The 25,161-nt window shown below is 39.5% G+C and overlaps 2 protein-coding genes across 2 annotated transcripts; both read left to right on the plus strand.

The window, feature by feature from the left end:
- Positions 1-1,227: 1,227 nt before the first annotated feature.
- Positions 1,228-10,645, plus strand: LOC113681081 (uncharacterized). Its single transcript, XM_089192196.1, has 13 exons — positions 1,228-1,653; positions 2,923-3,583; positions 4,537-4,588; positions 4,722-4,792; positions 5,857-5,923; positions 6,115-6,196; positions 6,323-6,433; positions 6,844-6,946; positions 7,472-7,578; positions 7,980-8,016; positions 8,531-8,681; positions 9,535-9,596; positions 9,764-10,645. The coding sequence occupies exons 1-13, from the start codon at positions 1,532-1,534 to the stop codon at positions 10,082-10,084; spliced, it is 1,947 nt and encodes a 648-aa protein (XP_089048322.1). The 5' UTR covers positions 1,228-1,531; the 3' UTR covers positions 10,085-10,645.
- A 1,764-nt stretch (positions 10,646-12,409) lies between these two features.
- On the plus strand, positions 12,410-24,547 carry LOC113681080 (cyclic nucleotide-binding domain-containing protein 2). The gene is made up of 17 exons (XM_089192197.1): positions 12,410-13,955; positions 15,493-15,563; positions 16,108-16,282; positions 16,722-16,796; positions 17,211-17,299; positions 17,622-17,695; positions 18,297-18,379; positions 19,112-19,195; positions 19,301-19,368; positions 19,778-19,855; positions 20,659-20,719; positions 21,193-21,379; positions 22,088-22,140; positions 22,334-22,429; positions 22,538-22,603; positions 23,186-23,275; positions 24,328-24,547. The coding sequence occupies exons 1-17, from the start codon at positions 13,584-13,586 to the stop codon at positions 24,430-24,432; spliced, it is 1,827 nt and encodes a 608-aa protein (XP_089048323.1). The 5' UTR covers positions 12,410-13,583; the 3' UTR covers positions 24,433-24,547.
- The last annotated feature ends 614 nt before the right edge of the window (positions 24,548-25,161 follow it).

Raw genomic sequence — 25,161 nt, forward strand, 5'->3', positions numbered from 1 at the left:
ATGTCTTTTCACCCGGTAACTTGCCAACGTTTATACTTACTGTTTCATCGGCACCTTTTTACTTTTCGTCATTTTTTATTCCCACCCTATTACCGCTTTATTGCTACCTCGCGTAATTTATATATATATATATATATATATATATATATATATATATATATATATATATATGTATATATCTATATAATAAGCTCAGTTGGGCACGCATTCTGATTGGTTCTCACTTATGATCTATTGGAAGACAGACGTATATATGACGTTATCATTAAAACTTTTTTTCCTTATTTTTTAATTCTTACCACATTTTGACGTCATCTGTGATCTATTACTGAACAGACGCACGGTAACTTGGAATCTATTTGTTAAATATATATATATATGTCGGCAACATGCCTGTCTTCTCGGTTTTTTGGCACTAAGCGCAGTTCTCAAGTATAACGGAACGCCGTAGTTGCCTGTCTTTTCCTTTTTTTTGGCCTCAGCATTTTTTGCAATATCAATATTGGTCTCTTCTGTGGCCGTAACAATGTAATTGTTTTAGAGTTCTCTTTCCGTCGTGTTGTTGTTATTTTTTATATCATATGTTATGTAACTTTTGTAATTGTTTATTTTAGTTTCAACCTACGTCACTTCACCTTTAAGGAGTTAAAGTACATTGTTTTATTTCTACATGACAGGGAGTTGTTCATTCCGTGGCCACAAATTTCATTTTCGCATAGTGCAGTTTCAATACCTTACTTCTCCCCCTGTAGGAACCATGCCATCCATGCCCAACAACTCTATGCGGTAATAATTAACGAAATAGAAGACTCTGGCGTGTTCTTACTGATATGTAATAACAAATGTACTTTTATTGGACAAAATAGATCAACTGTCCATATTTTACATCCAGTTTTAAGAATGTTTAGGGCGATTCGGTCTTTAGTCAGCTTTCAGTAAAAGCCCACCACAAATGTCAGTTAGATTTTCAGCGATTTGTCGGTTGTCAGTTAAAATTGTGGTCAGATGTCAGTTAACCCCATCCAGACTATCTAGAATAATATGTCTAAATCCTCCCCCTATAGGAACCATGTCATCCCTGCTCGAAACCACAATCCCCCCCCCTCCCCCGAAACCACAATCCCCCCCTCCCCTTCCTTACTCACCTTCCCTTGCACAGCCAGGTTTTGGTTCGGTCACACGCTAAAATTAATAGTAAGTACGTGAAAATGAAATTTAGGCTAAAGTGACGTGATTTTGAAAAAATGAACTGTATGGGTTGATCCTAAGGAATACAAGAAAAGTGGGTAAATTTGAAGCTCATTTTCGTATTTTGCGTCGTTCTGAAACTCATTCTCGCCACCCCTAAGGTGGATACTTAGAGAAGTTATTCCTGTTTCCTCTGGCTGCCCTCAGATCCTCTCGTCCGTTACAGGTTGTGCGAATAGAGCCCAGGTTTCGAAAGAGAGCGCGCAGAGGATTGTTGTCAATGCAAAATATACATAATCTGAAACCTGACCTGAACGAAGTTACTTCTTCATAAGGGGCAAAAATGGCCTCAAAATTTGATAGTACCCAACTCAGCTTGCTCAAACAATTTGTCGAATTGTGTAAAACGAAGCCTGAACTGCTGTATTCTCCACAGCTGAAGTTTTTCAAAGATTGGGTGGAAAGGTACCGTAACTTATACGCTTTGTATTATTGTAATATACTGTCAGATAACAGGCACGTGCAACTGTACAATGCCTAGGTGACAATTTTGAACAGAGACCCCAAGTTATTGATTGCTACAGAAATTTACTGATACGTTTAATACGTTGATATCTCAAATATGTGTATTTCATTTTTCCTTTTTCCTGATGTCAGGTATGTTAGACCTCCTCGTAAACGTAACGTCCCCAAAATATCGAACGCTAATACCTCAGGCCTTGGCTACATTTCACTTTCTCGAAACCATACAATTTTATGTTGTTTTTTTAAAAAATCTGAAGTTTCCCTAGGATTTAGGAATTAATACGACGCTGTTTGAGTAAAAAAAAAAAAAATACGTGTTACACTTGCGAGTCATTGCAAAGTGCAAGCTTTCACCTTACAACCAAGACGGAAGTAGAAGTTGTTTAATAAACTTCCTGTTTGTTGTAGTGATCAATTGTGCACCTTTATGCTCTCGGTATTTCTTCAAAAGATTTGTATTTTTGTATGTTTTACTGGAATGATAGATTGTATTCCTTTCCTACACAAAGTACAACTCTTAAACCCTTTAACTCCCATGAGTGACCGAGACAGAATTTTTCCCTACAATATCAACACAATATCAACTAGATAGGTGATGAGAATAAAGATAAATATTAATTTGGGGATAATAAGTTGATCCAATACTAAATTCTCTGAACTAATATCATAAGAATTGTATGGTTGACAGTAAGAAGAATTACAAATTTGATGTGGGAGTTAAAGGGTTAAGTTCGCACTCAAAGCACATGCGATAACCCCTCAAATGAAGAGCACATGGAATTGCAATACGTGTGCATATGCAAAAAAAACCCCTGACTACCATAGAAAGCTGATGCTCATTGTTGTTAATTCTGTTAAATTGCATTTAGCTGCATTATTTAAAGGTGTTTTGGTGTCATTTTTACAAAGGGTAGTTGTTTTATAACTTCCAAATGTAGTGTTTTAATTATTTGGATATGGAAAACTAGGTGTGATTTGTCTGTTGCCCACATACACAAAAAATAGTTGTTACACTGAATCCTAAAAGAGCAAATCCTAAGGTTGAAGAATGCTATAGGGTATAATTTACTTTACTGCTGATAGAATTTCAGTGATATTCAATGAAACTTGACTCAACATCAATAAGGGAGGACTGCTCTAAGTATTATTTTGAGAGCATGATGGTAGACAGTTTAGTCTAATCACTCTTTACAATATTCTTCTTTTAAGCGTGGGAGGTAAGATTCCTCCACCACCAGAAAAACCTAAAGAACCAGAACCAGAACCACCTCCAAAAGCAGCAGAGGAGCCTCCAAAAGCAGCCAAGGAGCCTCCAAAAGCAGCTGAGGAACCTCCAAAAGCAGCCGAGGAACCTCCAAAAGCAGCCGAGGAGCCTCCAAAAGCAGCCGAGGAGCCTCCAAAACCAGCTGAGGAGCCTCCAAAACCAGCCGAGGAGCCTCCAAAACCAGCTGAGGAGCCTCCAAAATCAGACGAGGAGCCTCCAAAACCAGCCGAGGAGCCTCCAAAACCAGCCGAGGAGCCTCCAAAACCAGCCGAGGAGCCTCCAAAACCAGCCGAGGAGCCTCCAAAACCAGCCGAGGAGCCTCCAAAACCAGCCGAGGAGCCTCCAAAACCAGCCGAGGAGCCTCCAAAACCAGCCGAGGAGCCTCCAAAACCAGCCGAGGAGCCTCCAAAACCAGCCGAGGAGCCTCCAAAACCAGCTGAGGAGCCTCCAAAACCAGCTGAGGAGCCTCCAAAACCAGCTGAGGAGCCTCCAAAACCAGCTGAGGAGCCTCCAAAACCAGCTGAGGAGCCTCCAAAACCAGCTGAGAAGCCAAAGGCAGCTGAAAAGGATAAAGAAGAACCAAAACCCACTGCTTCATCAGAAAAGGTATAATGTAGATCAACTCTCTTTATCTTTATAAATGTCCAACTTCCTGGGGAGTAACAGTGTTCTTGTTTTCAGAGGACACCTGAGAAAATTTGCTACCCATAGTAGTCCTCTTATTACCACTTAAAATTGCTTGTAATTCTTTCAAAATTATCCAGTTAAAGGATTGATAACAGTTTGAAAATCTATAACTGTCATGCCTAAAATAGGGGAGAACGCAGGAGTAGAGGTGCGTAAGATGATTTAAAGAGATTGGGCAATTTAATTGAGGCAGGATTGCACCAAGGACATTTCAACTTCCTCTAAAGAACCAGGTCTAAATTGTTTAAACAGGACTTTAGAGTCAATAACATATTCTGTCTTAGAGCTGATTCATCCTCACCTTTTAGTTAATTTTAACAGGTGATGATTAAGTATGATAGTTTTTTTGGAAGATAATTATGGTAGAACTCCGCTAACTCGAGCTCTCATCGGAAACAGAAAACAGGTTGAGTTAGCTGGAGTTTGAGTTATGGGGTGGTGTTGAATATCAAAATCAGCAGCCATTTTTGTACACTTAGTTTCTTTTATTAGAGATTTTTTGATATGACTGTTTAGTTTGGAAAGTTTAGCTAAAGGTAGTATGTTTTCATAATTGCAATTAAAGATTAGGATATATCATTCAGCTACTGGTATGTCCTGGCTCTTTGATGTTTATGGGGTGACATTTTTTATTGAAGTCCAAGTTATCAGCCAAGGGAAAGTAAAATTATTGTTAGAGAATAGGGAGTTCAGATTAACTGAGTTCAAGTTAGCTGAAGACAATGTCAAATACAGGGGAAATTGGATCCTGTTCAAATTAGCAGGGGGTTTGAGGTAACCAAGGTTGAGTCAAAGAGGTTCTACTGTCAGTAGTAAGAAAAAAGCAAAAAGATAGAAAATTCACTTTTAATCTTAATGGCTCCCCTTTGCAGAAGGCTGCCCCAAAAGAACCTGAGGACAGTGAGAGTGAGGAAAGCGATGTTGGTTAGTCTTACAGTTTTGATGCAGTATTTTCTTTGACACTTTGTACATGAGATTTTCAAAGATGGTCAATAGATAACATGAAATTCCTTGCTTATGACTGCATGAAAATATTTCCTTTCTAACTTTTGAACAGAAATTGACAAAGAAGGATGTCTTGAACCAGACAATGATGAACCTCAGCAAATGGGAGATGCAAGCATTGAAGTAATATTTCTCTTTTGAACGTTAAATTATTTTGTTCCCATGAAGTATTGAATAATAGACAGATTACCAAGCCAGGCTATTTTGAGTCAATATTTTTCTCTGGTATAGGTTATTGTAAAAAATTAACATTCCTTGTTAGACTGCTCAGTGTTTTACAAGCAGCCACCCTTGTCAAAATGGTTGTATTTCCAAATGGCCTTCTTTTCACAATTAGCCCTTTACCTCCCATGAGTGACCAAGAGAGAATCTCTCCTTACAATATCAATACAATATTAAGCATAGAAGTGATGAGAATAAAGTAAAATACCAATCAGGGGATAATTAGTTGATCCAATACCAAATTCTCCAAATTGACATCATAAGAATTGTATGGCAGACGGTAAGGAGAATTACTAATAAAATCTTGGGAGTTAAAAGGTGAAATGAAATTATCCATGTTGGTGTCCTGTAAAATGAAGAAATGGCAACAAAGAAGCCTGAACTTTTTCAGGCTTGGACAGTATATGAACTTCTACTTCCTGGATACTAGTTGGGCACTAGTACCACCTTAGCCAGGAGGCCACATGTTGGAACAAGGAAAATAAGGCTTCCTTTGCACTACCCTTTTTTTTTTTGAAAATGGAACAAGTAATTAACCCTACTCACTTTCAGAGTGATTTAGTGACATGTTTTCCCAAAATTGGATTTATTTCCTCCTTACAAGTTAAATGCTATTTAAACCATACATGGTATGTTATGCTACTTTCATTTTGGAGTGCATTTCTGTTGAGTGTCTTAAATCAAGAGCACAGTAATCACAACAGCCAAACAGAATGAAGGAAATAATTTAACAAGGTTCTAATGAGAACTGAAAATAAAAACAAGCAAACTGCCTGAAATTTAGGGAAACATGAGTAACAAAATTGTGATTGATTTTAGATTTTAATCTGAGTGGTTCAGAAAAACGCTTACTTAATATTTAATTTTCTGATCTGATCACTGAGCAAAGTGAAACATTCGAACACTCCAAAAAAATTGCCCCTTTGTCTTAGTTATTGAACTAATAAGATGGGTTGATTTCTAAGGTTACAGATGAAATGAGGGAGGAATCCTCCACAAAGAGAATGGAAGCTATTGCAGCAATGAATGAAGGTTTGTCTGCTTTCTTAGCAGCTAGTAAAAAACATTTAACAACTGAATTTGTGGCATGAGTCTCCAGTTGGACAACTTGTGTTGTTGTTCTCAGTGTCCCTCTCCTCCCAGGAGTAAAATGCTGGCTTGTAAGCTGACTTCGCCTGTTTTTTTTTTTTTTACACTGATCAAAATGTTTCCTTCCCTTAAAGGAAACTTGGATGAGGCACTCAAGCTTTTTACTGAAGCTATTGTTAAGAATCCATCTGCGAGCATGTATGCTAAACGAGCAAGGTATAAATTTATAATTTATGACAAAGTTTTCAACAATTAATTACTTCTTGAGCCATTGCATCATGTGAAAATGAGAATAGGAAATAACTTTTTGTAATTGATTCCTTTTAATGGCATTATTTCCAGTTGTTTTATTCGCATGAAGAAACCAAATGCAGCCATTAGGGACTGTGATGAGGCTGTAAAGATCAACCCTGACTCTGCCCAACCGTACAAATGGAGAGGACGAGCACACAGGTTGGTATCAAATTGTTCTATTCTTTTCCTATAGTTGTTGTCTAAACTCTATGAAATGTTACACCTTTATTGGATCAGTGATTAATTAATCTGACTCACTGATAAAAAAATGAGGCCTGAACATTTCTTGTTGGTGAGCACAATTCTACATGTCGAGAAAGCATCACACCTACAGATCTGTTTCCTTCCATTCTGATATTATCGGTCAGTGGGAAAACCGCAATCACTGGCTGTACTTTTTAAGTAGTAACCTTGTGGTACCACCAAAGAAAATTCCTTTTTCAAGATCCTCTTTTTTCAAAACCACCCAAATCAGGACAGCTGTTTGTCTCAGACTTTTGGGTTGTCAGTTAATCCAAAATCCCACTGTCTTTCAAACCTAACAAAATATACTCAATGTTGTTGTCAAGACTCCTGGGTCATTGGGCAGAGGCAGCCAAGGATCTTGCCATGGCATGCAAACTGGATTTTGATGAACAAACTGATGAGTGGCTGAGGGAAGTAAAACCAAAGGTACTGATTTTTTAATATTTTTAATTCATTTTTTATTTAAAATAATTTAGAAATAGAAAGATTATGGGCAATTAACAATTGCTCTTGAGAATTTTAACAAATCTCTCAGTTTATAGGAGAAAAAAATTCTGTGCATTTGTTGACTGTCTTTCATTGCAAAGTTATTGTTAGTACAAGTGTATAAATTTACATCACTGATTGATTTGAATTATTTTTTTCTTGTGTGCATGTAATACCTAAGTTGTTTTCTCTGTTTAATATCGACATGTTAAAAAGCAAACCGAAAACAACTTTTTTCTGTATGTAGTGGTTATTACTCACTTTCTTCATTCAATTTTGGAAGAATTTTGGGGGGGGGAAATATCGAAGCTTCAAATTGATTGGTGCATAATGTTAATTGGATAGATTGGCCTATGTTAACTCTCAATATTGTAGGCTGGCTATTTTACTTATTTTAATGATCATTAGTTTGATCTTAACTGTTTATAGATTTGATTAAGCATTTTGTCATTGTGACTTACTTAGGCACAACTTCTACTAGAGCATCAGAGAAAACAGGAACGGAAACGTCTGGAGAAAGAAGAGAAGAAGAAAGAAGAGAAGAAAAAAGAAGAGAAGAAGAAAGCAGACATGTAATAGGATAAAGACTTTTATTATATAAACTTTTGTGTTTTGCAAAGAGTTCCAGCCCTGAGAGAAAGTGCAACTGAACATGTGTAAAACTACAACAATTTTTTACTTGTGATTGATATTATCAGGTTGTTAGGTTGATGAATGAATGACAAAGCATTCACTATTCTCAATCCAAGGTCACTTGTTAACTTTCCTTGTCAGAAAAGGCTTTTGGTGTCTTTACAATAAACAGAGTAGTTGTTCTTATGTTCAACGCAAAGAGGAATTCCATATCTATGCATGCTCATGTGTCTTTCTCCCTATGTGCAGTTATCTTTTCTGTTTTGTCATTGATTTGTACAGCTGTAATTTGGCTATCACGTATTGATCTACACTTTGTTTTTAACATTCCTCTCATCAGGAAAAAGATGAAAGAAGCTCAAGAAAAAGCTAGGAAGGTAAGTTGTCTCCATAGGGCCAGTCTTTGTAGTTTTTAGAGCAATTTTGAACCAAGTGTTGAAAGGTATTTGAGATTGCTGTCAGTTGTTTTGGCTTAAACCTTAAATAACAACTCTTCTCTTACAAGAAAAGTTGCAAGAGAGTGTAAATTAAATTTATTCTATAGCTAAATCAGATCTTGTCCCCATAAGGGGTAGGAAGGGGCAATATCATCACCAACTAATTAATCATAGAATGATCTCTATATAACAAAAATGGCTTTTACCTGAACCAGAACCCAAAACAAGCACACTCAGATTATCCACAAACTTTAATGGAGGGACAGAACTGGATGAGGTTAAATAAATTGCGTCAAAAAAGTGTCATTCTAAATTTCTTCAAGTTTTTTTGAGTTTGTTTAAAATCTATGAAGGTCACCAATTGCTCTTTATTCAATTTCCTGTTATCAAGAGCATAGCTTCTCACGCGAGTTTTCGCTCATGCTCTTTCCTATACTTCCTCTTACCTTAACAGGAAGAAGAGGAAAGACAAAAGAGGCAACAGAGGCAAAAGAGGTCACAGGAGGGCACAACAATGCGTGGTGGCTTTCCACCTCCTGACCTAGGGGCAGACCTTGGGGAAGACGCATTCCCTCATCCTGAGCCAGGAGGAGCAGCCCCTGGAGGTATTTATTCTGACAATTCTATCAGAAGACATCCTTTTTACTGTTGAATAACAATGTATACATACATATTTTATTGGCTCGTCCCCACGGGGCTTTTCAGAGTCGATGTTACATTAAGTGCTCAAAAATCCCAACTGGCAGGAGTCAGATCAGTTGGATATTTACACCACGCAGCCAAGGAGTTAAACTCGGGGCGACCGAGAACAAATCCAGTGAGTGGCAGGTGGAGGACTTGAACCTGATAACAAGTCCAGCGCCCTAACCACCTAGACATAAAGTGTTGTGTCTATGTAGTGGAACTGTACATATTGGGCAAATTTATAGTTGCAAATATCAAGGAGACTGGATTCCATATTAACCCTTTATCTTCCATAAGTGATTAACATGTAGCTTCTCCTTATGATATCCATATCTTATCCAGCAAACAGGTAATGAGAATACTCAAACTCATCAGGTTGAAGTTGCTATCTTAATCTAACACCAAATTCTTGTAACTTATTTACAAGGAAATGTGTAGCAGGTGGAGGGGAGAATTAACAATCTTATCCTAGGAGTTAAAGAGTTAAGAGTCAGAAGAACAAGGCCATCGTGCTTTGTGATAATCATCCCGGGAAATGTGATTAACTAATGAGACTCAGAAACTCAGAAATCGTTACTACCCCAAAGTTTTATACTGTCAGATTCGTTAGAGTTGTTGAGGGGGGGTGGGGGGGGGAAATAGGGAGTGGGGAAGAAACAGCACGAGTTCTTTGACAAATACTGATGTGAAGTGTGGATCATGGAAGCTCAATAACCCACTTGAGTGAATTCATGTAATGCTATAATACTCCGGTTGTATTTTTGAAATTTTCAGGGACCGATACACCAAACTTGAACGAGCTTCTGAGTGATCCAGAGTTGTTAGAAGCTTTCCAGGTTGGTACTGAATGTTGTCCGTGTCGTAAATTGTGTCACAACCTCAATTTTGAATCGAGTATCGAAAGTGATCCTGGATTGTGTGTTTTCTTACTTCACCACGCTCTTTGAATGGTCAAGGATTCCCTCATTCTGGCTCAACTAGAGACTCTCTTTTTGATTTTCAGGATCCTGAAGTGATGGCCGCCTTCCAAGATGTGAGCCAAAATCCAGCAAATCTCTCAAATTACCAACATCTTCCCAAAGTCCAGATGATCGTCGACAAACTCGCCGAGAAGTTTGGTCCCGCGGGATCTGGCCCGCCACCTGATACTAGCGGGTTTCCCGGGGGTGGTTTTCCCGGAGGTGGTTTTCCCGGGGGTGGTTTTGGAGGCGGTTTTGGAGGTGGTTTTGGAGGTGGGTTTGGAGGTGGGTTTCCTGGCGGGGGTTTTGGTGGTGGCTTTCCGGGCGGAATGCCATTTGGGAACATGTTTGGCGGCGGGCGGTGAATTACAATTGTGAACTCGAATTTACTTTGGATTTTTTTTTTCTTTTTGCTGCGCAAAAGCAAAACGTGAAACAGTAACTAAGTATTGTAGTCTTAACGACACGAATCGCTTTGCGTTTCAAAATAGAGCGACCTCTTTTGTTAAATGTGTAGCCAACCTCGTAATAGCCGAGGGCGATAGTGAGTTTGCAATTCTACTATTTCTACCAGAAACCGAAAGGAAGGGTCAGTTTGATCTGGTTAAACTACTTAAAAAGTGAGGTCAATTTACATTATAATTTTCAGTTCACAATTGAACTTTTAGTCCTTTATACCAACATACTTAGAAAAGCCATAGGCTGACGCAGTTTGTCGGAATTGTTCCGTGGGATGTCTGTGGCATACCACGATAACAAAAAATCCGGCTGGGTTTCTTTTTCATTCTTACTAAATTGTAACGACCACAAAACTGAAAAAAGGCAAGATTATTACACCGTTAACAAACTTCTAGCACCAATAAATTCAGCACTTAATCTCAAAACAAGTCCTTAAAACATAATAAATGATCTGTGGTTCCAAGAAATGATTCGTCCTTTTCGTTGAATTTATTTGCAAATGCGCCTCTTCACTCACACATTATACCCTTTTGTAACTTCTCGAGGAAAACATATTCCTCGTCTCCATTCTTCAGAGAACTGAATCAGGATTTTCACATCGAGTTGGATCGCGGCGTAGGGCTCCAGGGTAATGCATAGCATAATCTTTAAATGTCTCGAAACTCAAATGGATATTAGCTAATCATATTTCGAGCCCTAGTCATAGTCTTTTCATGATGTGCTTTCAATCCTCCCATCTAGAAACATCTTTACTTTACAGTTTACTCAATGGCAAGATTTCCGCATAACCCTAAACTTCATATGCATACTGTTGTTTGCTAAACGAAAACCACGGATTGCTTTTGAGACTTGAGCTTAGTTTTGGAATAGTATAAGGTTCTATGGAAACATTTCCCACACAGGTATTTCTTAAGTTGTTTTCTCTGTTACCATGCCAATATTTTGTTAAAGGGAGTAAGTTTCTAAAGAAACTGTGGTGCTACGTCGGGGGGAGAGTATAACAGGTAATTTAATATTATCAAGTGAGTTGTTAACGTAAATTGGCCTCCGAAAAGAGTTTAAATGCTGACGTTTCCAGCGTTAGCCCTTCGTCAGAGCGATTGGAGCAGATCAGAAAAATATTTTGTTAAATGTGTTTCGCTCCGAGTTGAATGTACTTTTGCTCAACAAACAATCACAATATTAAGTTGTCTTTTATCTCCCCTGTGTAATCCTGACCTTGGTCCGTTCAAGGTGACGTCAAAGGTGCAAATGGTAAATCTTTTACTGTGCATCGCGTGTAATGTTTCCGGAGAATAAGATGTGATCGATGCTTCGCAGTTGCTTAAACAATTGATGTTTTTCTCGTCAAAACGTTTATTTCTTAATTTACAATCTAGATCACAATCGTGGTTATTCAACAGTAAAAAAGGCATTGTCTTGCACTTTATCTCAGTTGCTCCGTTAGCAAGATGTTAGCACCTCGACTGACATTGATAGTGGATCGTGCGATGTTCGCTTAGTCAGATAGCTTGAAGAATAATTTAAAGTCAGCTTGAATGATATGGCCCGAAAACACCTTGAAAGAAACCGAAATTGGACTGTTTCAGTTTCTCCTAAGCGAAGGTTACAAGCGCAATGACCAACGCCAAGAATCATCTGGTACAGAGAGGCAAGTGAAAGACCAAAGTATGATGCTGAGTGTCCTAGATATTACGCTGACATCCAGTTGTAATTCGCTGGAACCGTCTCGATTTAGGACCAGACGAGCCAGCTTTTCAGGCGTTCAAGACATCCGGCTCTCGCGGCCACGATTTTCCACCAACACCACCTCGCAATCACATCCCCCGGTTCTTAAAGAGAGTCGGTCTTCATCGGTCTCTGTTATTGAGATGCAGCCACAGCGGACGTCTGACCGCCGAGGATCCGTAGGTCAACGCCGACGGTCGAATAGTGTATTTGCGAAGGGTCTGGTACAGCCTGCCTTGGTGCTGTTAAGAGTGAGACGTCGGAGTAGAGCTTTGAGCTCAAGAGAGATCAAGCTATTAAGGGTGAGTTACAACAGGTTATCAAGGTTTGTAAAGCGTCAGGATTTTTTGAAAAGGTATCTAAATTTGTCAGTTCCTCAATAAGACCAGGAAAAGTACGCTCATCTACCTTCAAGGGAAGTACAAGACCCATACAAGGACTGGACTACAAAAAGAAGCGGAAAAGGAGCCTAAACGAACTTTTAAACCTTTCTTTAATTCCAGAGACAATTTGGTGTTGTATCAAGGTGACATCATCCACATATTGACTTCGTGTCTACTTCTCACCTGTTTGCCGGATCATGTGCTGAGAGGAGAATTTTAATTTTCGATCACTGTTAACAGCTAAGAGCTAATTCTTTTGCATTGCACTTACATAACGCACTCCGAGAAGCCGAATCATGTGAAAGGTTTTTAATCCTGAGCATAATTGGGTATGGATTTCCTCTGTGCTCTAGGAGGAAGTTAACACCTCGGTTAAACTTAGTTTCTAAAATCAATCCACAGAGTTTTCCTAACTGTACCCGTGTAACACTCGAGGTGGGTTTTGTCAACCAATTGTACGTCTGCGCAGGCGTATTTCTGGTCCAGGTTGTAGACAGGTTGAGTGTGCCGATTTGCCTTCAGTTGCCTTATTTTTGTTCCCAAACGTTGATCGTCACACCAACGCGCGGATAGTAGAGAGAACCTGGGTGTTAATTGATTTCCGACGCGAAAATTGATTTTTCGATTGGGAAAATACCCTGACTGAATTTTGAACGGTATGTTACGCCATACCTGGGAACAAAGATTGCCACGATATATTAAAAACAGATGGATTAATTTTTATACCGGAATGAACACTTGAAAAATCCGGAAGCCTGAAATTAGATCAAAACACACCCTCGTATTTAGGTACAGAGAGCGAAATCCAGATTTCGGTGCGAAACTAATTCCTTAAAAACCTTGTTTCTTGACGCTATGATTTTAGTTAAATCTAGTTTGATGAATGCCACAAGCCAATAGATTATGTTCCTGCCTTTGTTTATTGTTCTGCCAGGATTTGAGCGCACGCAACGATCGTTCGTCACGACGTTACTGATATCACGCTTTGTTGCAATTAACAAGCCAAAAGAAATGCAGTTTCTAATTCAAATTAAAGAAAAGGTTGTTCTCGGTAACTGTTTGTTTTATTTAGATTTGAAACAAATTATTGTTATCACGAAAACACTCAAAAATCGAGAAGGGTTTTTATTGAAGGGTCAAAGGTATTTAACCTCTCTACTCGGATTTCTCTGGCGTGTCAGCTCAAAATTATATCCAAGGCGACATGTGATCCAGTTGATGTACTTGCCTCTTAGTCATATTCCCCCTGTTTTGAGACTTTTCAAGGGTTTATCCTTTCCTTTCAACGACGTCAATGCTTCCATCGTTTGAAAAGAGACCGTATTTGTTTTCAAAGCGAGATACAAATCCGAACTGGCGAGAATTAAGTGCAGTTAAGAACGTCATCAACGTTACAGATTTCGAGTGTTCAGTAACCGAGCGTGAACGCGCTAAAAACACTAAATCGCGATTACATTCTCGATCAAGTCATAGACACGATAGCCTTCCTACGATAAAAGAACCGTCAGCCCCAGATTTAACACGAACTTCGACACCAAGCACAGCAGCGGTAAGCGATGAAGGCGGTCAGTTGCTTGGATCGAAAAACGAAAACGTCCGTTTGTGCATCAAACGATGGAGGAAAATGGGCCTGAGCAGATCGAATGCGTCCACCTTTCATTTCGAGGTAAGTATTCATCAAACAGGCTATAACCGCAAAGATAAGGTTCTAAACAATTTTATTCCGTCGTATTCATTTAATAAGCTTTTTCCTTGTCCTAAAAACAATTGTTATGGCTCATGTCTAATACAACGGCTAGGAGAACGGCTGGGTGTATCAGTATGCCACTTGGAAGTTATCAGGAAATTGAGTTTATCATTGTCAAGGCAATAATTGTTTAAATTTTTAGGTTAAAGGATTTCTCAAGCTCGTAAGTGGTTAACGTAACTGCTTCCTTCTTCAGACGTAAAAAGAGTTTGTCTCGAACGATACGATTAGTTCGCAACAATATATTTAGGCCGGGGTAACAGAAAGCCGTGGCACATGTCAAAACTTAACGATTGCAGTAAAGATCTACCTCAACTCAGGTTTATACGTTGTGTTTGTTTTAATGTCATCTCCTTTCTCGTATTGTCGGTCTCTCATTTCCCAAGTATACTTCGATTTAAAATATTGAAATTATGATATCTTACTAAGGTGCTGAAAATAACGTATAGCGTATGTACGTGCCCCTTGATTTTGAAGCCGAACTAACTGTCAGTCTCGGTGTGAAATGAGGGGAAATGAACTCTGAGGTTGTTGGTGATGATCGCGCCGAAATTTTATAAGCGCTTTGCATTGCCGAAGAGTATTTCCTTTCAAATGAATCAAGAATAATAGAACAGGAAAAGCATGAACGTTAAGCACAGTGTGGATTCATTTTAAAAGCGCTTGGGTCTTAAAGTTTGAAACGGTAAACCGCAGTTGAGTGACTATAATTCAATGTAAAACATGGTGCGACCGAAGAGAAATCAAATGGCGCGGCGACTTTCCGGTTACTACGGTCAGACTGTCTCAGGATATTATCCACCGAATAAGCTGGGAATTTTGAACAAATAGAGAGCGCTCCGGGCCTGAAGCGCTCTTAAAAATAAAGCATGCAAGTAGGGTATGAAGATTACCTCAGTTTTCTTCATTCTCCTAATTTTGGTGTCCCAGCTGCAGCGGCGTGGAGCCCATCCGGGCTCGTTATGCCGAGCAATACGAGTTTATTGGTTATCAAATGCTACATGACGTAGGCCTTTTATTTGCATGGGGCCGATTATTTATCATCAAAGTTTAGCCGTTGTCTAACAAAACGGCGTTCCAAACTATTTTGAATTTAGCCGAATCTTATATCTGAACATTCATTTTTGTAAACAGTGTCAAGCGAGCCAAAGGATAGTAGTGAAAGGAAATTTATTTAGTGAAAAAAACCCTCTTAAGGGGAATACATAGGGCACACTGCTTGCGTAACGCTGCGGTTTCGGTTAGACCTAGTAAAAATAACCGGCCCTTAATGTCCAGGATTTAAATGGTAAACTTACAGTACTTCTTTCAGCACTGACACAGTTAAGTTTGTATCTGGCAAATACTACCGTATTACTACACTTTTTCTGGCAGATGTGCGCACGAAATAATCTCTGATCTGTATGTATATTTAGTCTTTATTCAATTAGTTAAATAGTTTGCTTTATTTCCACAGCCCCTGCAGAGTTTCAAAAAATTAGCAAGAATAGTGTTGATTGTGATTAGACTTGGAAATGCTCTTAAAAGGTGGGTTGCCATTTATTTTCTTTAGGAGAGTCAATCTCGAGGCGTGACATACGATGAATGTACCAAGTAAATCTAAAACAAAACTGAGTGCTATGAAATATCGGCGCTGAGGAGATTTTGTGTATTTTCCGAACGCTGATCTTAAATCCGAAATAACACGGTTACTACTTGCGCGATCTCATTGTTTAATAACATCATTAGCTTTTATTAACAAGCGCATTATTTTTCCATCTAATAATCGAGTGAGAGCAACGCGAGGCAAGCACGGAAACGCGAATGACGCACGACACAAGGAGCAATTTTCTCCTTTTTTTGCCCTCCTTTACCCAGGCGTCGCCCAATCTTCACGCTCTTTTGGAGAACGCATCGTTCTCTCCCCGTTCTCGCCCCTCAATCAACTTGACATGGATTGACAACAATAACAAATGATGCCCGTTTTTCAAGCTATATTATTAGTCTCCTCTCAGTCTTTCGTTGAGCATAGGTGAATATCTGAAGGTATAATATACAGATTAAAATGGATTCATGTGCCTTTTTTGTTCAGTGACCCCAAAGCCATTTTCCGCGAGGATGGAATTTCTAAGTCGTTACTGGAGATCATGGAAGGCTACATGACAACAAGAGAAAAACACTTAAAGGGTGACAATAAACAGAACATTGCTGGTTTATCTACATCTGCTCTTGTGTTTGACCCAAAACAATTCAAGGCCAATAAAGAGGTACACACTAAATGCGCTTTAAATCATTTAGTTTAAATAAGCAAAGATTAATGTTTTATGTCGGACTCCCTCTACAGATGACACCACCCTTCAAGGGACTCAAATTGTTTAACCCCAAATCAAAAAAAGTGTTTAAAAACGATTTTGTATCTATATCATTGAAAAGGGACATCTCTATTCAGGGAACACTTTTTCTATGTCCCCAAGGCGTTCTGTAAATGAAAATTCGCTTTTGATGGTTTGGAAAGAATGCCAGCTATTTAAGAGGCCAATCTCACGCTTCCTCTTTATTCAAACACTATTAATTAAGAATCGACAGGTAATAAATGTAGGCAATGCATTAGAAAATCGCTGTCATTAAAACATCAGCCGATGGTCAAAAGCCGGTGTCCACATTTGCAAGTTTACATTTTCAAGTTTTTACTGGTTTTATTGACAGGTAAAGATTAGCAAGGAAGTCAAACAGTTGTTAACCACCCGGCCAGATGTGCGCACAAGCGACCAACTTCAAACTGTGAGTTACCTTTACATTACTGAAAGTTGAATTGAATCGCTGTTATTCGAGAAGTAGGCTTAGGGGAACACGACCTATTTGAAGGGGATAGAAAAAACATTGAAAAGAATTCAATTGTTTGGATAGACAACGACACATGCAGGGGAAAATGTCTGTCTCAAGAATACTATTGGACTCACCCGCCGAAAAAACAATGGGGTCCCTTAAGAGAGAACTGCAGGGTAACTTGTGTATGCTTCAACTGATGAACTTTACACCGAATCAGTGGGCTCCTACTGAATGTCGAAAACATGTTATCGCTTGTAAGGCGCTTTAAAGTCGCAAATTTAACAAAATAAGTAAAAATGATCTCGTAGTAGGTCACACTTCTTTCCTTAAGACGTTTGTTCATGTCATCTCGGTTTGTTCCAACAGGTGTTGTACGCTCTTCAAACCTTGGAATCTTTCTCTGAGCTCCCTCTCCATATGCAACAAGATGTGTGCAAAGTTGCCTGGTTACAAAGGTATAAAAAAAATCATATAATCGTTTTTTTTCTTCTTTAAAAATGTCGTGGTTCCCTCGTTTTGATTCGTTCAGAAGTCATGTTATTTGAGGTTACATACCGTGAACAACTTGAAGCCTTTGTCGCGGAATAAACAAGGCATTTTGTCGCAATTTCTGTAGCACGCTTTGGAAGTTTTTCGAAACTTGGCGTTAAATCAATGAGAAATTTCTGTGATGGTTAAATTATTTGTTGGCTTTTTTGTTCCTCAGAGCCGTGATCGACTTCTTTCGTTAATAACCAATCCTTTTACATTTGGTTTGTTTTTTTGCTTTCTTTCAAGCCTTCCCCCGAATAAAGTTATCATAAAACAAGATCACGTGGCCGAAAACTTTTATTTCATCATCAATGGAACGGGTAAGTAACTGATGTTAAATCCTCGTAACGCTCTACAAAGTCAGTACACCCACAGCTCATTCTGAAGGTTAACCTCTCGCAGGTTTCATTTCACACTCCTCAGACTGCCTCCATACATCTTACCAAATCTCATACCTATTTTCATTTTACAACCTCGATAAAGATAATTTATGCGTTGCTTTATTGGCCATAACGGCTAAGGAATATTTCACTAGCAGGTTCCTTAAAACATAAAGCTTTGATGGTAGCTCCTCGAGCTCGTTGAGTAATCAATATGGCATGAGTTGAAATCGCATGCGTTGAGGAGAAGATATGTGAGTAATATTTACTTAGTGATCGACTGAGTGGGGGACGGTACTGCTAGCCGGAGTGAAGCTTATTCCGGAAACACAAGAAGAGGTCGTGAGAGAGGAAATGTGAAATCATCGGTAAAGAAGAGATACATAAGACACGATGAAGAGTGTTCTTCAAGGCTTTGCACTTTTGCTCCCTTGGGTGTTTGACTCTCGACAATCATCTCCTCTTGCTTCAGATGCGATTTACCCAAACTCGAATCATTTGTTGTCCTGTTGTGTTTTTTAATTTCCGTATCACAATGTAGTAACTGTGCTATCCGAAAATGATCCAACAAAGGACTCGCCATTTACGTCTTTGGCAACACTGAAGAGAGGATCCAGTTTTGGAGTGAGTAGAAAATTCAGTTTATCTAATTGTCAACAGGTTTTCATCTGAACCAAAACCAGCCATTGTTTGGTTAACACCCCCGTTTCAAAAAATACGACTGCATGTGCATCAAACGTTATTAAGCAAACTGTCTTATCATCCACGTATCCGCTGTCATATAGTGAGGTGTGGAGAAGTGACAACTGTGCTAAGAGCCACTATCTTGCTGAAAAAAATTTACAAACTTTGGTGACCCACCAACCACCACTCAGTACTCATACTGAGGCTTACTTTTTTCATCACCAAAGTGAACTATTGATTTCTTGAGAGCAATTTTTGTGATGCGTCGGCGGGCGTGTAACATTTTCCGATTAACAAATATTTGCAAGCTTGCTATGACCTTCTATTCTAGAAAACTCGCTGTGGCTATGTAATGACCGCAAGTCGCGATCAAGAAACAGCAACTTCACTGCGAATTAAAACAACGCATTACTGCACTGCGAACTGAAACAGTTGCCATCTGCCAAAGTACGTCCCTGTTGCCAGGAGGAAGAGAAGCTAGAGTTGGTGAAAAAAGTGTTGGTATCATTACAGGAGGCTCATCAGATAATTTCCTAGCACTGACCTTTCTGGAGTCCCCTCCAATCAGTGCCGCATTATCACTCTTGTTACCTAAATACTAAGAATTCTACCTACCCTTCCTTTCATGAACACCAACATTAAATATTTCAAGATCATTTCAATTTTTTTTAGGAGACTGCCATTATGAACAACGTCCGCAGGACAGCATCTGTGGTCAGCAACGATCCTGTTCAGCTCTTAGTAATAGGAAAGGAGGTAGAATCTTATTACAAGATCACAGTTACACAGAAAAAAAACCTTATTTAGTTAACAAAGATCAATGGTAGGAAAAAGAAAGTCGGTTTTCGTTGTTTCTTGTAGGATTATAAGAGAATTTTTATGGGTCAGACCAAATCAGGAGAAGAGCCTGCGCATCTCAAATTTTGCAGGTAGGCAAATCTTTTTCATGTAGAACATCATTTCTCATTTCCCTCGATTGGTTTGCTTTTTCCATTTTCGTCCCAGGAGTTCTCTTTCGCTCTTTTGCATCCTTTTTCGAAATGATTCCCCTCCCCCCCCTCTTGAATTCACCAGTAGAAACCTTTTCCTGGGACTTGCTGTCTCAACTCTTTTCCTTCCTTAGATGCCTTCGCCAGTGGAACAATGCCATATGGCGGGAAATCGTAATAAAAGCGCTTGGAGAAGCCCCTCATATTCACACTGGGCACCAATCATCCAAAAAATGGAACTTTTTGTTCACGTCGTTCATTTTGGCGTAAAATCCATAGTATACCACTTGTTAAACGTGCAGTTCTGAAAATATCCACAGATTTCAATCTTTTCATGTTGACTTTTCAGAAATCTAGACTTTCTAGCCGACTGGCCGGTTGATCTACTACTTGCACACCCGGAAAACTGCCTTTTTCATTACTTCAGGTATGCTACGCAAACTGTGTACAGTGGTTACTTGTGAAACAGTCTCTAAGGATAGCTCCTTAATTTTTTTTCACATATATGGATTACAATAACTGAACACACGCCAGCTCCCTGATTGGCTGGCTGACCGAATGACTGCCTGAGCGAGTCACTCACTCAGTCAGTCACCCACTTACTTGCTCTCTGAATCACTGAATGACGTCCCAAATTACGGATTGGCTGGCCTCACTAAGAGACTGAATGCTTGAATGATTAAACTAACGTACGGACTGGTTTGGCAGACTACGAACCGACGGACCATCCGGTTTATCCCTGACTGACTAACTTAGCGACTTGGTGACCATTTGAGTAACTGATCTGACTTACCGACTGGACGAGATCAACTAGCCAATTAACTTATCCATGCACGCGCTGACTCACTGACTAATAAACCGTCAGACCGACCGATGGACTGACGGATCAGCGGACGGACGGAGGAACCGGCTGACTGACCGACTGACTACTTGGTGCACTTTCTATCTGCTTTCTTGCCAGCTTCTTTGATAAATCAGTGACAGTTTGGTGGAGAGCTCGCTTTGTCAACCGATCGATGAAACTGGCCGTTTCTGTGATTGAAACATCGACTATCTTTTCATTTTTTTATGCTGCATTTAAGCTTCGGTTCGTCAATTTTCTTTTACTCCTTTCTGACTAATAGAATTCTTAATCCCATTTTTCTCTGTTACTTTGATTTTTTTTTGTTTGTGCGTCCTGTAATTTTTCCTATATTGTCAACTTACCGACTTTTTTTGTTTCATGAAAAGAAGAGGAACAGTGATTGTAAAAGACAGTAACAAATCTGACTGGCTATACGTCATTGTCTCGGTGAGTCATCGTGGGGGGGGAGGGGGGGGGAACATGTTATGACTGATCTGCAAAATTTTACACCGCCGCAATTATTTTCCTCCAGACGGGAAATTTAAATCGGGTGAACGTCGTATACCCTCATTAACCCTACATTCACAATCATGATGATGCGTCACTGACAGAAGATATCGAGGACAATTTACCCCAACTACGCCATCGGCTAATTTACCGCTTAAGGTTTTCTACTCTTGATATTCGATGGTCGACTGCTAGCGTCATCGATATCCTCTTACAAATTCCTGGAGCTTATGCAGCGAAGCCCCACGGGGGGGGGGGGGGGATGTAAAGAACTACTTGAACGACATTTTGGTAAATGTATGTAGGCATGTACGTTTGGTTTGATGTACGACGAGCCCCAAAAGGTTGCAAAACGTTCCCCCGCCGACAATGAAGGTTGGTTAGCTAGGATCACTATTTGTTTTTGTTTTTAGGGAGTTTGCCAGATTCTTCTGAGACTTGAAATATCCAAACCAAAGTTGTGTGGAAAAAAGCATTATCGATATAGCGAAGACATAACCGCAGCAGAAAAATTGGCGCATTTAACAGAGGAACGTCACAGGAAAACTAATTACTCCGCTTCCAGATTAAGAAGAATGCCAAAGAACATGAACAAACTAGGTGGGTGGAACGGTGAGAGATATGAGGCAAAATTCCATGCTACCTCTTACAGTCATCATCATTGTTCCCTTCTCTTCTTAGGAGGGGAAGATAGTGCTGCCTCCACTCTATCTCCAGGGTTCCCCCCTCTGTCTCCAGACTGTTCGTTCTTTCCCCTTGGGAGGGGGGAGGAGGAGATGGTGCTGCCTCCTCTCTATCTCCAGGATCCTCCCTCTGTCTCCTATTTGTCTAGACTTCTCTTTCTATGTCTTTAGGCTTCCCCTCTCCGTCTCCAGACTGCTTTTTCTTTCCCCGCTGCTGCTTGCTCTTTATACCTTAGGCTGCTCCCTTTCTCTCCCCAAGATGCTTCCTCCCTGTCTCCAGGCTGCTCTTCTTCTGTCTTTAGGCTGTTCGCTCGCTCTCTTCAGGTTTCCCTATTCCCTGCATCTGAGCCTTGCTACTTCTACTGCTCAATCTCCTCTTGAACCCGTTCATGCCTATTTCTCATTTTAGAACGGCATGATAGTACAGGGCTTTGTATGGTGTCCGCTTGAAAAAGATTTTAGTGCGATCAGCCAGATATAACTTCTGCTTGAGTTTTGTTTTGTTTTAAGTCAGGTCACAGTCGCACACCAAGCAAGAGTCTAAAGCAGTGATGTGAGAGAGATGACAAGCTTAAAGAAAAATTGATTTTTAGTGTAGTAATTTGGTTTTTTTTCTTATCACCAGCTTTTTCAAGATACCATGTGGAAGGACGTCGCACAAAATCCCTTCCACCTGTGGTATGAAAAAGACTTCATAACTCCATGCAGGCGCACGTTTTTTGAAATGATGTTTGCAGATTAAGAGAGAAACTAGAGACTGAAAAAATGTCATTTCCCAATTCTAATGAGCACATGTTTAAACGAATTCAAAGGCAGCTATGTCTGTTATCTTGTTTATGACATTTTCGCTTTGCTTCTTTTATATCAACAGTTCCCCGTCACTGAAGTGTCGTCCACTAACAACAGTCAACTTAGAAAACAAACAGCCTTTGTCCAGTTGGGTCTTCTTCATCCTAGGAGTGTTTTCGTGAGTATTGTCATTTCCAAACTGCTGACTGATGGATCCCTTCCTTTACTCATATGCCCTCTTATTCCACTAAAACGTATTTGTGTTTGTTCGTGTTCCTGTTTCAAGGGTTTATCGACGCTTCCTAATTTTGATGAAGACTCTCAACTCCTTCAACAAGCCAGTGTCAGCCTTGTGAGTAGCTATGACATAGTTTGTAATTATTGGCCAATCTATGGGTGAATATTAACAAACAAACATTCTGGTAGATCCTTCCTCCACCTCTGTCTTAAATTTCTTAATTCTCAAAAGCTGAGAGAGGAATAGAATTAGTCGCTTGTTGATGATGAACTTTGCCGAAATTTCTAATCAAAATTTTCGTTTCCGCAACTAAACTTCGCCTGCGAGGCGAGTCACAGAATTCGAACTATTCAGAGTAATGAAACGGTGATGGCAAGGAAATGAGAAAATGAGCCGGAAAGACCTGTTTTGGAAACAGTCCACTGATCAGTAAGACTTGCCACAACAACTGACCGCCCACTATGACTGAGTAGCACATGATAAGTATCATGATTATATTCCTCCACTCAACTCCTTTTTTTCCAATTGCAATGCATGGCAATTATAATTCCTCCCCTACCTCACTGATATGCTCCCTAACAAGCTTTCCAAGCCCAGGGTTTGATACTGGAATGGAACATTAAAAGCACTTCTTAGTTTTCATTCTGCGAACTCAAACAGAAAATTGTAGACAATACTTTCTGTCTCTGATTTCAGGTCAGTCGAGGAGCTGAATGTGTTATGATTTCTAAGAAGTTCTTCATAAGCCAAGCAAGCGAGCTAACCAAAAAATGGATCCGACATAATGTAATTATAGACTACTATTTTACCTTTATCTTCAAACGTCGTCTATCTAATTATCACTCCCGTTGGAACCTTAAATGGTGGAGTATCTTACGTGCCTCGGTCGAGTCTCAAAATAAAAAATCCACAGTAAACGTGACCTTTCAAACTAAAGGTTTACAACTCTGAGGCCATTAAAACTGAGCTCACTGTAAGATTGTATAACCTGCCTTAATCCTTTAACTCCCAGAAGTGATTGACATGTTACTTCTCCCTGTAATATTCATACGTTATCCAGCATACAGTTAATGAGAATTTTCAAACTTATCAAGTAGAAGTCGATATCGTGATCTAACACCAAATTCTCAAAACTGAATTACAAGGAAATGTGTAACAGCTAGAGGAAAGAATAAGCTGTGATAGGATGTTGGGAATGAAAAGGTTTAAAGCCGAAGAGGCACCAAAGACTGGGACTGAAATGATGGCGGAGGTTTTCTAAACCAAGGACAGAGTACATTTCGGCAAAATTGGTGTAATCCTGGATCTAATCTCGTACCCACATCCTACCGTGTAATTTAACTGGAGTGTTTAGCCATGGAGGGTCTGGGTATGAGATTATCCCGCATCACCTTTCGACTCTGAGATCAAAAATGCCTTTGAAGACAAGTTTTGTTCTAAGATAGAAATTCCGAAACATTGGTTGTCATTGGTGTTAATTCTGCAGTTCTGATTATGAAATGAACAGATCTAATATCTTAAGCATTAAAGGACTATCACTTACTTCGTAAACTTCAGTTTTAAGAAGGGAGTAAATTTCTAAAGAAATCGTGGTGTTGCGTCGGTGGGAGAGTATAAGAAGATAATTTGGTATTTTCAACTGAGTTGATAACGTAAATTGGCCATCGTAGAGAGTTTTAGCTGACGATTCGAGCGTTATCCCTTCGTCTGAGCGAATGACGAAGGGCTAACGCTCGAAACATCAGCTTTGAAACTCTTTACAGGGGCAAATTGGCATTATCAACTTAGTTTATAATACTAAATTACCCTGTACGCTTTTTTACTTTGTCTCATTTAAGGTGCGTTCTTACCCGTCAAGAGAGACGCTTCAAAGAAATCTTCAAGAAAGGATCAACTGGGATGCTTACAAACAAGACGTGATACAAACTGTTATAGCTAGATGATATTCATTTTGGATATGGAAGATCATTGTGAGCCTACCCAGTTACAGAAAATCTTGTAATCTTCAAAAATTGTTCCATTTTTAGTTTCAAAAAACGAAATGTTGACCTCCTTCAATTTGTTTTGATCTGTTTCGTTTTTAATTACGGCAGTATTATTATTTCTCTTAGTTAGAGCGTGCGCTTTTATTGGCCAATTTAGCGCGCCGAATTTCACTGTAGGGTCCACTAAATTCAAAGGTTTGTCTGAATTCAAATCCTCCCCCTCCATTTGAACTTTACAGGTATAGTTAATACTTTACTACCCTAGTTTATCGGTCCGTACTGTAAGTTACGGAACCTCATATTTTCCGCTTGGATTTATGGCCCTAGCGCTTCGCGCGCGGGCCATGAATACGTGCGGAAAAAAACTCGGTCCGCAACTTACAGTTTGGTTACTCTGTTAGTTAGAGGTATGTTTGATATACTTGACTTCGCCTTATCTTCGAATTCTCACGCAGGATTGGTTCTTAGTTTTGGCTGAGTCGTGCTTGACGCTTTGAGTTTTAAAATAGCTCTGTAGCATACTTTGTTCCTGAATGATCTCTTCTTAAAATTATGGCTAGAAGCAAAACAAACAAAGCGACCGTCCGTTTTCATAAGATTACATTTTATTCAAGCCGAATGTTAACTGAATGATGAGCTTAATAGTGCTGAAACACACTGTTACCATGACACCCCATGAGACACAAC

Source organism: Pocillopora damicornis, chromosome 13, assembly GCF_964200805.1.
Source record: "Pocillopora damicornis chromosome 13, jaPocDami1.2, whole genome shotgun sequence".
NCBI classification, from domain to species: domain Eukaryota; kingdom Metazoa; phylum Cnidaria; class Anthozoa; order Scleractinia; family Pocilloporidae; genus Pocillopora; species Pocillopora damicornis.

Excerpts from the sequence above, each read along its gene's own strand:
- LOC113681081 (XM_089192196.1), top strand. The coding sequence starts at position 1,532 with ATGGCCTCAAAATTTGATAGTACCCAACTCAGCTTGCTCAAACAATTT. Across the intron at positions 4,793-5,856 it reads TGGGAGATGCAAGCATTGAA|GTTACAGATGAAATGAGGGA; the intron begins GTAATATTTCTC and ends TTGATTTCTAAG. Across the intron at positions 6,197-6,322 it reads ATGTATGCTAAACGAGCAAG|TTGTTTTATTCGCATGAAGA; the intron begins GTATAAATTTAT and ends CATTATTTCCAG.
- LOC113681080 (XM_089192197.1), top strand. The coding sequence starts at position 13,584 with ATGCTTCCATCGTTTGAAAAGAGACCGTATTTGTTTTCAAAGCGAGAT. Across the intron at positions 15,564-16,107 it reads CTTGGAAATGCTCTTAAAAG|TGACCCCAAAGCCATTTTCC; the intron begins GTGGGTTGCCAT and ends TTTTTTGTTCAG. Across the intron at positions 22,604-23,185 it reads AACAAGCCAGTGTCAGCCTT|GTCAGTCGAGGAGCTGAATG; the intron begins GTGAGTAGCTAT and ends CTCTGATTTCAG.